The 16,232-nt window shown below is 44.3% G+C and overlaps 1 protein-coding gene across 1 annotated transcript; it reads left to right on the top strand.

Moving 5' to 3' along the window:
- Positions 1 to 483: 483 nt before the first annotated feature.
- On the top strand, positions 484 to 15,811 carry LOC135899764 (NADH-cytochrome b5 reductase 2-like). The gene is made up of 4 exons (XM_065429092.2): positions 484 to 750; positions 7,029 to 7,244; positions 11,511 to 11,776; positions 14,958 to 15,811. Exons 1-4 carry the CDS (start codon positions 529 to 531, stop codon positions 15,169 to 15,171), a joined length of 918 nt encoding a protein of 305 aa, XP_065285164.1. The 5' UTR covers positions 484 to 528; the 3' UTR covers positions 15,172 to 15,811.
- Positions 15,812 to 16,232: the final 421 nt, after the last annotated feature.

Raw genomic sequence — 16,232 nt, 5'->3', positions numbered from 1 at the left:
GATCATTTTTTGTTGTCTTGCAGACGTTTTTCTATTATAAGAAAACGACTACTCGAAATCCCGCTTCGCTCTATTGGTCTGACTTTATCAGTGCCTGTGATCCTATCTTTTGGAGCCTCCATTGTTGGGTTCAGCCACAGAAACGTTTGCTTGGCGATCCAAAATTACCTCATCGAAACTAATCGATTTCCATGTTAGATTGATCGTTCTCCCTCCCAACCATAGCTTTCTTTTATTTCTTATCTTTTATTAATTATTATTGTTATTATTATTATTATCTTATACCCGGTTTTCATCTGATTATTTCCTTTTTTTCTCCAAACACAAAACACTTCCTTTTAAACTCACACGCCCAAATTGTTAACTCCCTTGTTATCATTATTATTTTAGGCACCTAATTAAACCGCCCGATTCTTGGCCAATCCCCCACTGTGGGTATGTGCCACAGCCACTCAGGACAACAACAACAACAACAACAAGTCGGCAGCAATATCGCCAGGTTCTGCACCTGCCTCCACAGCATTGCAAATGAAGCGGGCCCGCCAGCTGCTCGTGGTTGTTGCTTCTGTCGCAGCCGCCTTCGGAGCCTTTACGCTGGTCGTGTTGCTCATACGCAAGATAGGCAGCTCCTTCACAAATGACGTGCTGCTCGCCGACCCCAATGCCTGGTACACAGTGCGGCTGGATCGCCGAGTCCACATCACCCCCGACGTTCGCCTCCTGCGCTTCTCTTTTCGGAGCCGCTTCCAGGTACCGTTGGAGTGGTTGCATGCCAGACTCACACCAGGGGCTTTAGGTATTAAATGACTGATCCGGCCGGTATAAGATAACACATAGATGGCAGAAAGAATTCATTATCTTCGCTTACTAACATTTAATTCAGTTGAAGAGATGCCAAGAAGAAAAATTATGGGAAATGGCAAACGAGCATGAAAACAGATTAACGTATTGCAGCGGCACATAAATGATGCATCTATATATTACTTATCGGAGGCTTGTGTGCAAGGGAGAAATTTATTCTAATACATTAACGGATAAAGTGAGTTACGGAATGCCTTTCATGAATATGGTAACGCCCGCCCCCATAGGCGACACGTGCTTCTTTGTCATCTTTCTTTCTGATGATATCCGTCTGCAATTAAATTGCTACAACCGTAGCTATGGCAATCAGCAGTCAACTGGCCGGTTACAGAGCAGGCATTTGAACTGTTTGCATGCCCCCCGATCTCATAACCACGCCCTCTAGTTTGGCCTATCGTACCAGGCACCTATCGAAAGGGGCGAGATCGGAAGGGCGCTCCGCAAAATACCTCTCAGTAAAATAGGCTGCACAAAATGTCATGATCAAGCAGTTAATTAATTTGAATTCTTCGGTATACAATATTCTTCTTTGTCAGATCAAGAAATGTGCACTCCTAAAATAAAAAAGTAGAAAAACCAGTCACTTTCCTTTTAAAGGAGGGACCGTGTTTCATGCATTGTTCAGACTATAGCATGGACTAAATGGCAGATGAACTAGCTTTAGGAACTTAGATGTCCATACAACATTTAGCTGCATAGCACGACATAGTAGCATTCTTCCTGTCTGTTACCTGTTTTAATGGCCCAATTGATTAACTACCGTGAAGAATCTCCGGAACTTGAATTGCCGCAATCTTTGCTAAAAGTTACCACTTCATGTTTATATTTCTCTCAAACACTTAATATATATGGCTTTCTTCCATGCGTCAGAGGCAAACTACAGTGGAATTCCGAAACGCACTCGCATTTCACATAATTTGGTTATACGATAGCCTTCATAAAAAAATTTGACTTGATATGCGAGTGCGTGTTTCACAAAACACTCTAAAAATGAATGTTTTTCACATCGAAACTGAAAAAAAAGACGCCGCCATTACCATTCGCCGGAACTCACGTACAATATAGACTCTAGAAAACCAGACCCCCTCTAGTTCGCTTCCCTTGCTTGTGTAACGTAGAACCAGTGAACAGGTTCCGCATGTCTGCTAGCCGCAAATTTCCTATACTCTCCTAGCTGCTTCGTGGGCTTTGCGCACGCATGTGCACTCCAGCGACGTTCTTTCAATGCGCAGTATTCTCCGAGGCAAGCCGGTTTTCTGTACGTGGTTGTAGAGCCTCGTTGCGTTCTGTCTCCACTAACAGATGAAGAGTGCATTTGCATGCCAAGCTAAAGGCGCAGATATATCAGGCGTAGCCTGGAGTTGCTCTACGCCGGCTAAAATTGAACGCTCCACAGCCTAGCGTAGCTGGCAGGGGAACGGAACATGTCTTATCTCACGTAGTGGCCGCTGGAGCAGAGTGCATGGTGCGCTAGCATGGCTTACCAGCAGCATTCTGGTATACAGTTCAAGTTCGCTGATGCTAGCGTGTGGAGTGTGCGCCTTCGACAAACAACAAAGGGCTAGCTCGGACGGGTGCGCTGGCCAGTGGCGTAGCCAGACCGTCATGTCGGGGGGGGGGGGGGGGGGTGCGTTGTCCACCGAGAACTCTCTCTCGCTCTCTCTGTATAAATAAATAAATATATATATATATATATATATATATATATATATATATATATATATATATATATATATATATATATATATATATATACAAAGATGAGAAGCAAAATTTCGTGGCTATTTTCGGCGTCATTTACCCAATTCCTTTTTCAAGCGATACCTATCCCTTGAGCAAGGGCGGTCTACCGACCGAAACTGATCGTTAAATAAACGAAAGATAACCGCACAATTGTGCGTCTCACCTTTATGAACACGCGTGGACCAATGCAAACTCTAGTTCCTATATATATATATATATATATATATATATATATATATATATATATATATATATATATATATATATATATATATATATGTATTATGTTGTACACCATGCAAAGACAAACACCTAGCACTCTCCGGACAAAAATGATTTAACCACGAGGATGCATACTTTTTATTGCCAAGGCGTGCAGTCACTTCTCCAATTAAGCTATCATCCGCATGCTTTCTTTAAAAGTGATGATATTAAAGAACAAAGAAAAACTAAAATTTCATTTACGAATTGATGCACGCATATAATGTGTGTTGATGACCTGGCTGGCGCATGACTTGCAAGAGAGAACAGCTCTGAAAACGAGGTCAAACAAAAAGAGGACAGCACATTATCGTGTGTCTTGTTTGCAGGCCAGGCCTGCTAGGCTTGTTGCAGCCCTGGTAATAGTTAATATAACTGTTGTTTTCCAGCCAGATCTTCTTGTCAATGGTACGGCACCGGCTACGTACGGAAAAAGGCGGGCCCTATTTTTGCAAGTTTCCTCTCACTCGATCGCGCTTTCGGTGTCGTGGGCCTGCCATATTATTCTGGATTTAAAGATAGAGGAACGAAGCTTTGCGCTAGAGCTTCGATAGTATCATATGATGCAAGTTTCACTCACTTTCGTTGAGCTGCTGTCCGACTTGTTTGAAAGGATCTTTCGAAGGAACCTGAAGTCATGGCATTCTTGCCATTACGCGACGCATATTTTTATTTGATCGCACTCGGGAGTTGACAAGGGAGACAGTCCGAAGCAGGGCTGCTTCCTTTTAGAAGCCTTGCTGACAATCACGGAATCCGTAGTTCGCAGTAAAATAAGGTCCACTAGCACCGTGAGATTTGAAATTGCCGTGCTCCTAATACCTATCTATTCTAAATATTGCGGAGGCATTTACTTGGGATGGGCTCTCCTCAGCAAGCAACACATGTTACGACGTGATAGGTGAGCCTGAGCTAAGTGACTGACCACGACCTTATGGCGTTGAGCGATCGGGCAGTGACGAGGTACTGACCTTATGTTCATAATTATCCGCCACCTTCGTTCTCGATGCATTTCACGTGCGTCTCCCCCCCCCCCCCCCCTCGCCTCGTCGTATACATCACTCCAATTCCCTTCTTTAAGATTATTTTTCGTTAGTGACTATTACGCGCTTGAACATTCACAGGGTTGTTGAACGGCAAGGTTCAGCATCTAAATTTCCTGTATTTCTGTTTCTGCATGGATTCGACGCTATTCGAGACCTACCTGCCCTCCCCTGTTTGTTGTGGTGGTTTCTGAGCTTCCCTGCCCCAGCACTCGGTCCTTCATGTATTTTTCCATGTGAACATCAGCTTCATGTATGTCCTTCTTTTATTGTCCCGGTTTTTGCTCTGTTTCGCTCTCAACAGCGACTACAAACTAATCTAGCAGCAAGCTCTTCCTAAGTTTATCAACATAACTAAAGTCAGAGACAAGGAAAGAAAACGAAAAAAAAGATTAGGGTGCTTATTATGCGTTGCCTAGACAAGCAAGTAGTAATATTTTGGAATACTTTCCTTCCGCACGGTGCGGTCGACCATCTTGTAAAATACCAGAATGTGAAAGTCTTCGACGACACAAACGCTTGATGGGGAGCAACAATGCCCCGAAGTTTTATGCACGCGTTCGTCCCATCTTTAACTGTGTATGGAATTTTTGGTGTTTATCCCCCCTTAGCAGTTATGGTTATTATGATCCGGAGTGAGGTAGAGGCGCGCAATGTATGGGGCCGCAGTGTTCTGTACATGGAAGAGAAGATCGCCTCCATAACACCACCCTCTTCCTACCACCACTAGCCCTCACCTTTTTATTTGACATTGAAGTTTTCACTTTCATATCTGTCCTTCTTTCGAGGCCCACCTCCAGGAACTTTCTCTTCCATGGGAAAAAGAGAAGGGAATGATTCATCAGAAATGTTTGTGGGTGGGGGAGGAGTTCCGACACCTCCCGCTGGCTACGCAAATGGCGCTGGCGCTGCGACAGCAACAGATGGCCGTGCTGCTGTAGGCCACGTTTAAGACTCTGAACTATGCAGAGGTTAAAATGTTACTGAGATTCGCGTCTCCAGCATAACCTATCTTACTTCACCAGCCGCTGCATGGCACGATGGAAACGCCGGACTGTAGATTCTTTTCACGGCAATCCGTGGGCGCCGCCGTGTTTCATCACTTGGTCACACGTCCATTGCTTGCCAGTGTATGCAATAGGTGTGCATTATCCCAGTGCGGCTCAACAAACTTCTGTTTTGGCGGAAATTTTTGACAGCGACTGTGTGGACGACAAGAAACTCTAGGCGCAGCTTCATAAGACATGGAAGCGTTTTCGGAGCTCAATATGCCTTGTACAACCTGTGCGAGCATTGTTTATGGTGCTTGAACTAGAAGCGCGGCTAGAAATGTGTTCCAAGCACTCTAAACTTTCCGCTTATGAATTAAATCAGAATCAGTGTGTTTCGCTTTTCGTTCTTTATTTGGCAAACACTTTGACGCAGCACGTTGTCAGGTCTCTGGCTCAGTAACGTTTCTCTGTGCGGTCACTCTCTGGCTGTTTGTTATTTATCTTTAATCGCTCGCGGGTTGTTCAGTTGCGATATATTTGTTATTGGTGCGGAAAAGGCATGGGACGTAGATGTTCTCTGTTCTGTAATAGCTTGTAGGAAAGGCTTATTTTTGATAGTCACTCGCTTACTCTGCTAACCGTCACGAAACATTCCGCTTTGAACATTCGTGTGCTGTCAGTCACCGTCGTCGATGCGCCAGCGCATTGATTCAAAAGGGCGCCCATTCACTTACTCCTGATACGTTGGCGATAGACAGGACGTACGTTTGCGTGTACGTTGTTGGAGATGTCTAGATAACGTGCAAAGAATTTACTATGCCAGTAAGCGACACGAACGCCTTTTGGCGCTGTCTAACGAGCGGGTTCTCAATGTCGCCGTCTTGCCGACGTCCCGGCATCGAAGGCCTTTCAATATAAAGTAGTCATACAAAGACGCTGGCAGATGAGTGAATTTTTAATCCTCGAGGAAGACCGTGTATCACGAAGGGCCAGTAACAAAGGCTGTAGAGATTTTTATGTAGCAGCAGTCCATGAACTTGGCCACATCGATTCATTCCGTTCCTTAGCACTAATTTTGCAGCCAAATACTGCACACGCCTTACCTCTACAGCGCTACATTTTCCAGCATGAATGGAGCGCAATGCGTAAGGGAGCACCCAGTTGCATTTCCGACAGCTCGTCGCGCATAAGCAGCTCAGAAGCGGTAATGGTTTCGTATTCCTGGTCTTTCGCCTGAGGCAGCGTGAAGCTCGCTGCCAAAAGAGGAGCCTCGTTGCTTTAGAGCTAACTCCTCCACGAAGACGGCCTGCGTGTAGGCTGTTAACCGCTTTAACATCAGCTACGCAATTATGTCCTCCAATCAGACAACTACCGCCTTCTCTAGTAAAGGATAAGTAAAGGGTGGCATGCCGCACTCGTAATTTCTTACCGCTGCATTTCTATTGCACCCATTTGGTAAACTCCTGTCCTTGTGCTAGCTCTTGCGGCTTAATCGAACGTCAAAACTGCAAGTATTTGCCTTGCAGTTGAAAGACTTTGTGATAGAGTAAACCGGCGAGGGCGGCCAGACTTTAATAAGAACGAAATGCAAGAAACGCCTGTGTGCATTTCGTTGGGTGGACGTTCCGCAGGTGCTCGACAATAATTTGAACTCCCCCACTATGGCGTGCCTCATTATCAGATCCTGCTTTTCGCACGTAATAGGCTGGAATTTCATTTCATTTGAGTGCATTACTGGACAGCCGTAGTGGACAGTCCGCTTCAGTGTGTAGCTTGCCACACGCAATTCCTAATCAATAGTCAGGTGGGTCGTATACTCGGTAACTGTGAAGTTTTTGCTGGACAGCCATGGTGTCTCAGCGGGTATTGTTTTGCCCTGCTAAGTACGAGGTCGTGGGATGAAATCCTGGCTGAGTCAGCCGCATTTCGATAGGGCGAAATGCAAAAAACGTCAGTTTCCAGTGCAATGGAAGCAGGTCAAAGATGCTTTTGTGGTGAAAATTAATCCGCAGTTGCCAACTACGGCCTGTTTCGTAATAAAATCGTGGTTTTGGTGCGTAAAACCCCAGAATTCAATTCAAGGTTTTTGCTTAGCACGCATCGTTCTTTTTGGTGCCTGCCTGCGCAGACGCTGGGCCTCAGCGTCGGCCAGCACCTTCTTCTCTGTGCGCGTATCGATGGCTGCTCCGTGACGAGACCGTACACTCCGGTGAGCCGTTGCGACCAAGCAGGTGGCTTCGACATTATGGTCAAGGTGTACCGCACGGGCACCACAGGGAAATTTCCTGAAGTGGGCGGGATGTCCCAGTTCCTCGACATGGTGTGCCTAGGGACGAAATTAAAGGTAAGACTGTAAACATTGCCGTGGCTGAGTGCATCGCGTAGCTTTCCAGCGCACTATACCAAGAGAAAAATAGAAGCAGAAGAAAATGCGCTTAACACCGAAGCAGGTAAAATGGGCACTAATATACATCGTAAGAAAGACGACGATGAAGAAACCATCGCCACATAATTGCTCCGTGCTTTGAATCGGCTTCCCTCAGGCGTGCACCAACTTCGGAGGGGGGGGGGGCGGATGGGGGGGCTGTATTGGCCCTGAGTCGGATGGCATTGCAATAAAGTCAATTTAAAACAAAAACCAACAACAACTTTAGGGAGGATCGAGACATCGAACAATGACATATTTATTAAGAAGTTGTCTAGAAAAACGCCTTGAAACACGTGTGGTTTTCTTCGCTGCTGGGCAAGCGTCCCTATGACAGTGTCCAAGGGAGGAGGCTACCGGACAAAGAACGTCGGGAATAGAAAAATCTTGTACACGCTGTATAAACTGCTTTCATGTTTTTCCTAATGAAGTGTCTAAAGCTGCATCGTACGTACGCACGATCAATCGTGTTTGTCGGCTTAACGATACGGCGAAATGGTGGATCCGTCATGAGAACCACGTTCCGCGAAGCTATGCCCTAAATTCAGAATAGAGCGGTTAAAATACGGGAAGAACTCCATTTTATATTTGCATACCTTCCCGTCATCAGATATACTAGTTACGAACCTTCACAATTAAGAAGGAGGAGTACGTGCCATAGAGAATTTCGACGGCAATTCATGATACGAAGGCGGATGGCCCACTGTTCTGACGAAGGAAGTGTCGAGAAGTGGCTCTAGGCGTCAAATAAGTTGATATGAGGTTAGAGCAGAACGTACGCAAAGCACACAAGAACTGGCCATCGAAACGCTGAAATCAACTATAATGCGGTGGAGAACGTGTTTGGCTAACCAACGTACTTTTTCTCACTTTTACTTTCTTTTCTTACTAATTTTTTTTTCCGCCAGTGTATTTGCTGTGGCGAAAGCACTTTCCCCACTTAGATCAGAGAATGGTAAATGACAGCAAGAAACGGGTCCTCGTGACCGATTGACAGTCAGATCTAATGCACCGTTTATTCCGCAGTTATTACAGGTGCTCTACAGTGCACGTAAGAACGGAGCAACAGGCTTACTTAAAGGCTTGACGCTACCGTCCGATGGCAAGGCCCGAAGTTTTGTGGCGTCTTGCGTTATCATATGTAAGTGGCGAAAACGCTTTCGCCACGTCAGGCAAACTGCCAGAGACAAAAAGAAATAAAAAAACGAGAAGTTGAGTAAATTCGTATCAAATCCATGTACTCAGCGTATCAATCTGATATTGTGCCGCAACGCTAACAAAACGACCGAGTTGCGTGAGTTTGAGTACTTGTAATATTTACTACTCATTGCTAACTGTTTCGATTTTTATTGCATAATGCTTGTTCACTTCGCCGTTTCTAAAGACCGATTCTTGGGCGCTTTACGTACCTTGTCTATACCATACAAACATTCACTGCACGTTGCGTTAGAAAAGCGAGCCTTCAGCCGCTGATAACCATCACTGTAGCAAGTGTATGCGCGTTCTCTTTCGGATTTGCTTCGTCCGCACCGCCCCCTCCACACAGAAGCTCATCTCTACAGCATTCACTATTTTAAGTAGACGAAGCAACGTCAAATTATAAGTTTTATATTCTAGGGCACGACCAAAACTGCTTTTAAAGTTATGCGGAAACGCGTCGTATACGACGCCATAACTCGTGTTACCAGTTTTTTAGGCTTTTATGAGTGGTGTGCCTTGCGGTACAATTAAAGTGGTCGTGCGAAGAAAGGTCAAGGAAGAACTTCTTTGAGCTGTAAAGCAAACGGTACAAACAGGGTCACTCGCGCTTGGTCGCGAACGAATGCTGAATGGAACATGAAGAGCGGTCAGTGGAGCTGATAGTTCGGAGTAGAGTTGTGTTTCTTTGCTTTCGCTAGTTAAAGATCCTGTTAACCTCAGGATTGCAGTTCTGACTTCGAAATATTCGTAATTGTGAAATGCTGTGACGCCACCGGATTTCCACCGATGGCTTCGCGAATCGACAGCGAAGCGTAACTGCAGCATTGCTCTATTTGCGATGAGCGCATGTTGTCACATAATATCTCATCGAGGGGCCCCACATACAATGAGCTTTTCTTGCTGGGAAAGTACGCATCAAGGCTGTGGAGGCAGAAGTGGCAGTTCCTAAGGCAATGATGAGCGCGCTGCAAAACACACACACGACCAGTGCTGATCCAATGAAAGCTTGTATTTAGCTCATCAGCATGCTTATGGCACTAGTATCCTAACGTGAAACAGAGGGAAACCAATGGGAATCGTCGGACATAATTCCATAAAAACAATGCCGGATCCATCTAATGAACCTATAAAAAGTGTTGGAGGGAGACGTCGGACGTACCTTTAGGCAGAGCCTTGTCGTAAATATGAAAAACGGCTGCTGCATCATTCCTACCTTTATTTTGTCCTTTCTTGTGCAATAAATTACCAGGGCAGGGTATTTAATCTAACTTAATCCAAGCCTTAAAAAAGTCCTGACGGGCTCATGAGAGCACAAGCAACTTAGTAACATCCCTTCGACATTTAGAGCGACTCAAAGTTTTTTTTTTATTATCAAATATGGTCATTACATACCAATATATAATAAGCGAATTTCAGAGTGCCGCATAAAATGTAACACCTGCAGTTTACAAGTCATGAAGCGCACTATGGAGGCACGTCCAAATGATTTCTTTCCGTGAAAGTAACGGTGGTGGTTTTAATTTGACCGCGCTGTGAAGAAAGCGGGGGAGATTTAAAATACTGGCGAGGCTATAGACTCTTGCGTTCTGCGACATTTTTTTGCCTTCAGACATGCTTGCAACAAACGTTCGATGCTGCACGTAGTTCGAAGGAATGCGTGATGTTCTCTTTTCTTTGTGATTCTTTCCGACTACATGAGATCGCTTCAGAATCTTGAGTTATTTAATCGGACAAATGTAATTTATTTCCACTAACATCCTGGAAACGGATCTTGATTTCTATCAAAATACCGTGCATGCGGCACTAGAGTTTACCAGTTTTGGGGCACGATAACGTAGAGCTATTCCAAACTGTTCTATTCCAATTCTGTAATCAGCACTCCTCGTTTGGTCGAAAACCTTTTTGGACCATTTATCAGTTTTGGCGCGCGATAACGTAGAGCTATTCCAAACTGTTCTATTCCAATTCTGTAATCAGCACTCCTTGATTGGTCGAAAACTTTTTTGGACCATCCCTTCTTCGCGTGTCTGTCATGCGACGTCACGAAAAACGTGATAGCTCCCCATCTGATAAAACGGGTACACACTGATTATGCACGATTGTACCGAACAAAAAAACGTAGTTATTTCTGATCCGACGCCTTTTCTCCATTAGCCCTCGGGTATTGGTCAAAAGTTTTCGGACTGCAACTACTTCACCTGCCGGTCACGCGACGTCACAAAATCGCGAAAATTCACAGCGTGAAAATGGCGTGTGTGCGTTAAAGATGTATTAATATGCCGAACAAAACTGAAATTTTTCCTGAATAGCCGCAGGCTGCCCCGTTTGAGAGGAATAAAAGAGGGCTGCCGCCGATCGCTCAGGCACTGGCTACCCGCACCTGCCGGAGAGCATGGGTTTATTTGCGTACAATAAAACCTTTTTCGTGGCTGTGTAACGATTTGGAGCATTTTCGGCACGTTTACGATCTGGCTCTGCCGACTCCTCTTTGCTGTGGATCTATTTTAGCAGCAGTCTTAACCTTCCGTTGCGTGCTACCGCGATTTTAGATGAGCCAGCGCAAGCCAAGTAAGGGAAAGCGGACCAATCGCAGGCGCCTGCAATGCCCTCTTCATTCGGTTGTCGAATTTCAGTGCACTGGCTCGGCCCCATTGACTCCATCTCCACTTGAGCGTGCTCCTGGCTTCCTGCTAGCCAATTAGATGAGACAAGCCGCTCAGTGTAGGTAGTGTTATTCATTTTCAAAGCAAACAAAAGTGGCTTCCTATAAACAAGGAGAGCGCTCGATTGGTCTGTTTAGACAAGGCTTTAGGTCACCGCCCGTTACTTGCGTCGGCTCTTACCCAAATTTGACGGCAGGAGATTGGAATAAAAACATATTGGAATAGTTTTACGTTATAGGGCCCGTGGCCGCTTACGCCTAGTTCTTGACTCGCGCGGGTATCAATCTCATCCTTATTGTTATCCTCCTACTTCCGACCGCAGATCCAGGGTCCACGAGGACGCTTTCTGTATCAAGGTCAGGGACGTTTCGTGACGGTCGACGGCAGCTGGCTGCCACCAGCAACCTGGTTAGGACTAGTCGCAGCAGGAAGTGGCGTCACGCCAATGCTCCAGCTTCTGCGCCATGTGCTGGCGGACCAGACGGACAAAACGAAAATCATGATGATAGATGTCAACAGAACCGAAGAAGACATCATCGCTCGTCGTGAACTGGATAATTACGCCAAGGTTCAAGCTGAGCGGTTCAGGTATGGAACAGACACTTACGCGTTTAGTACTTACCTTGACAAGGTTAACCTGAATGTAGAAGTTCACAAAAGCTATTATGGACACCTGCCTGCATACGAGTGTGCACACGATATTTGCGTTCACACAATTCTTTTGCGTGGGAGCAATATTCGTCTTCTCTGCCCTTGACGAAGCTCATTAGTTTATAACACATGGTGAATGATTAGGACAACCGGAGGTACCTAAAACATACACCTAAATCTAGGTACGCGGGTGCTTTTGCATTCCGCAACAATAAGGATGCGAGAACCACGGCAAGGATTCGGATGCGCGACCTCGTGCTCTGCACCGTAGTGGCATGGCCATGAAACAGGCGTTGTGGTTTTTATGTTTGATGAACGTTGCTTGTGTAATACTTTCCATATCAGAAAATTAGCGCAGCATTATATTTGAGAAAAACTTGAGGAAACACTTGCACTCGTGTTCTCGGTACGCTCCATGACATTCTGCTTGCTGGGCTATACTTTTATACAAAGGACAAAAAACACAGACACAGATGTGCGTTTGCGTTTTTTCTGCTTTGTATGACAATATTGCACTGCACGCAGAACCATGCCATACCAACTAGCCCCAGTCGAAGCTTTATGGAGCGCTCCATGTCAGACAGTGTCGACTCTCTAACCATTCTCAATAGGGTACAGCGTGCACCCATATACATTCTGCATTATTGCTGTACTATTTTATATACATACCGCGTTCTTCTCTGTTTACAATAGGCGTTCGATAATGTATCTGATACTCCCTACTCTTTCACCAACTGTCTTTCCTGGGTTTGCCCGCTAAATAAAATTGTGGCGCTGCACTTCTGGAGCGGGCCATTGCCACAACGCACTCGTCAATAGTGATCATTCTACTCATCTTTCAGTATGCTAAGGCGTACCACTAGGATCCTTGTTGGTTCCAATTTTATTTTTATTTCATATTATATACATTGGCAAAGGCATAGCCTCTAAACTAAGCCGTTCCGCGAACGATTGATTATTACAAAGAGAAATTAGAAATCCCTGCCTTGGCTCAAGGCAGTGCTCGAAGCAGGTTATATTTTATACATATTTTGGTGTCAAAAGTGGGTTATGCCACTATGTAGGTCAACCAGTGAAAATATTCGTTTTGCATGAAAAACAATAGGCTCATCTGCTATTCAAAGAACGAGAATATTGCCGAAGTAAAACAAGTCAATACATTTACGGGTTCCATTCTCTTCAGATCTAACATGGAAGACTCCCATGAATGCTATATCTTCAAAAGCCGGCCCCGCACAGAATTAGATGAGAGGAAATTTCTTTACAAGTTCGTTATCAACTAACATTTCACCGATACTTAAATGTGCATGCATAATTCGGGATCAGCGTACCTAATATTTGGTAAAAAGAAAGCCTTGAAGCAATACATAACCGTGCTGCCCAATCTACGGTTAAACATTGGAGACTCCCGAGCAGCTTGACAAATACAGAACCAGCTAAACCCGACTAACCTGTCTACACGAAGCGCTTTTGTCCTACTTAGGTTTTGTAAAACATGCTTTAGAGCGCCGTGAGGTGAAGAAGAATGACCATTTTACCACTCTGACCTATCTTTCACTACCCCATGATTGCCTGCTAAAGTTGAAGCTAGAACCTGCCCTAAGGTGTCTTCAACAAGTTGTTTTTTTTTCCGCGCCACATACACGAATGGAATCAGCACAGTTGAAGTCCTAAAACTTGACGTCACTCAAAATATTTTAATGCACTGAACCATCCCTTGCAGTTACTCTTTTAGTAGTTCGTTTATTCACTTTTTTTATTTTTACGGCTTTTCAGTATCCTAAGCTGCTGTGTTCAACCGATTATGTGTATTATGTTTTTTGGTCATGCTCTATACGATAGGTATAATATGTTTTGCATAGTCATTTGTAGCATTCATATTATTCCCAATACGTTTGATTTAAGAAGAATATGCTTTGAGAACTGTACAACTTCGATACATTGCATTCTCTTCAATGGTGTAATACGAATGTTGCTGGCATTCTTGTAAACGTCCTACTGTAAGCCTTCACGAGATATGTAGCTATTAAAATAAATAAATAAATAAATAAATAAATAAATAAATAAATAAATAAATAAATAAATAAATATGACCTGCAGTTAGTAAACATTGTTTTTCAAACATTCTTGATGCGGCGATTTTCTTTTTAACTACGTATTTGCGTTGAGAAACTGTAATGCACCACTTTCCGTGTGTAAACTGCGGTCGCTTATGTCAGCACCAATCATGATTGCGTAAGTAGAAAGAACATAATTAAACAATTACAAGCGTGTCCTCAGCTGTAGGTCCAGGACACACAACAAAACTATCTCTGTCGTGCTGTTTTCATATTGGTGTAAAAAGAACCTGCCAGCGCAGCTTGTAAATATCAATTTGACTTAATAGCCGTAACATCATACCGATGAGGGCGATGAAACACAATTTGCCTAAATATACATTTGTCTTCCTGTTGGATGCGAGTTGCTTTGTTATGACTTCTTGTGAATGTTGCGGCTTGACATTTTAGACTACTTAACTCATGATCATGATCATGATCATGAGTTAACGATGATCCTAGAAATCGACACCACAGGATATATACTGGCATGGATCAGGGATACCCTAAAGATTTACTCGAATAGTCTTTTGACGATCTAGTTTTCGTTTCGTTTCCCAGAAGCTTTGTACCTCTCATGATACTGCGACGCGTAAGGTGTCATGTGTGCGCAAAACTTCTTGATGTTTGGACACTCGCTAAGGCTTGCTCGATCATCTGCTATGGAGCTACTATTGGAACGGCCGATTGTAGCTGCGTAGGAGATGGCGGACTGAACCAAAAGAACTGCTTAAAACATCATTTTATTTAGCGTATACTTGAGTAATGTTTGCGTCATGACTCTTTTTGGGAGACAAAAGCTATTACAGTAATAAAACTATTACAGTAAATTGTTTCAACCACTCTAGGCTTGTAATTACGTTTACCATGGTTTTGAGGTGGAGTAACGCCGTCTAAGCAAAAAAAAATGATACGTGTGTCATATCACTGATCCTTAATGAAAAAAAAAAAGCTATACTGCATCAGCGACACCTTTCTTTCTCATACGTGCATCTGAGTAAATGCTTTGCCTCCCACTGCAGTCTCTGTCACGTACTAAGCAAGCCTCCCACGAGTGAAAGTGCAATTACATACGTGGCGGGACCCCTGACTCCTGGCATCATGGCCGAGCACCTTCCTTCACCAACGGCTGAGACCATAGTGCTTCTGTGTGGACCACGGGAGTTTCTCAGTGACCTGTGCAAACCAGCGCTGACTGCCATTGGACACAAGACGCAGAGAGTGCTATGCTTCTGAGTGGCATTGCTCTTTCGGGCTACACAAGTGCGTTCATCATTTGGTATTTATCGACTTCTAAGCTTTCTATTGTTCGATTGAAAACGAGCTGTGGCTTTTGCGTTATGCGCACTGGCACGCGAAATATTCGCGTATTGTGATGACTTCAATCCAAACCCAAACGTATCGGACAATATTGAAACGCCGCCTGCTACAAGCATTTTATTCAGCCGCTTCCTATGCACCTTGCTGGTCGGCGCAAGTCTGCTGGTCGTAGATTAAAACGCCTTCACCGCAGTATTTTTTGTACTTTTGTTGGCATTTCCGAGGGTAGTTGTCCTTGTATTGGTCGTTGACCCATAACATGCACTCTGAAGGAGAGAAAAAAAATGAGCGCAGAGGTCACATTAAACATTTAAGACACGTTTGTTATAAAGAAGAACACCGGCAATGTTCGTGCAATACATTTGGCGGTGTACTACTTTTATGACATCCTGCGTCGTCATGACTGGGAAGACGCTCTTGAAGTTACCGGGCACGGTTGCCGCCTACTTTGGGAAATTAGAGTACACACTTGGGTGCTAAGGACAATTTAGGTATCTGACTAACACTTACGGCAATTTGAAAATCTGCGGAATAATGACTCACAAAACCATGCGTCCCCATCTAATGTACTATGTTACGATAAAAAAAAAGAAATAAATTACTGTAGTTTTGGTGCGCATGGCTGCACGGTAATGACTTACGGCGCTGTTTGTGACGGTACATGAAATACGTGTCATTTCCAAAGATTGTAACAACAGTCATTATTTTTTTTCAAGTAGAGAGCGTTCTGCTTAGGACGAAGGTGTTTACTCTGAAGGCATCAAAGCTTCATTCACAGCCCCACGCCAGAGCGAAAACGTTGGCGCAATACATGAGCAACATTATGATTATCAAAATAGGCCTTTTAACATTTCCGACGCTCCACAGTTGTTTCGAATGCGAGAAAACGGTGGTAATTTATTGAATGTCGAGATTTGTTTCGCAGTGCTGGAATAAAACGCGGAATAAAGAGGTAAAGCGATATTTCGGCTAATCCA

The sequence above is a fragment of the Dermacentor albipictus genome, chromosome 5 (genome assembly GCF_038994185.2).
Source record: "Dermacentor albipictus isolate Rhodes 1998 colony chromosome 5, USDA_Dalb.pri_finalv2, whole genome shotgun sequence".
NCBI classification, from domain to species: domain Eukaryota; kingdom Metazoa; phylum Arthropoda; class Arachnida; order Ixodida; family Ixodidae; genus Dermacentor; species Dermacentor albipictus.
The sequence above is the reverse complement of the archived record's forward strand: the minus strand, read 5'-3'. Positions and strand labels throughout refer to the sequence as shown.

Excerpts from the sequence above, each read along its gene's own strand:
- LOC135899764 (XM_065429092.2), top strand. The coding sequence starts at position 529 with ATGAAGCGGGCCCGCCAGCTGCTCGTGGTTGTTGCTTCTGTCGCAGCC. Across the intron at positions 751-7,028 it reads CTTTTCGGAGCCGCTTCCAG|ACGCTGGGCCTCAGCGTCGG; the intron begins GTACCGTTGGAG and ends CTGCCTGCGCAG. Across the intron at positions 7,245-11,510 it reads GCCTAGGGACGAAATTAAAG|ATCCAGGGTCCACGAGGACG; the intron begins GTAAGACTGTAA and ends TTCCGACCGCAG.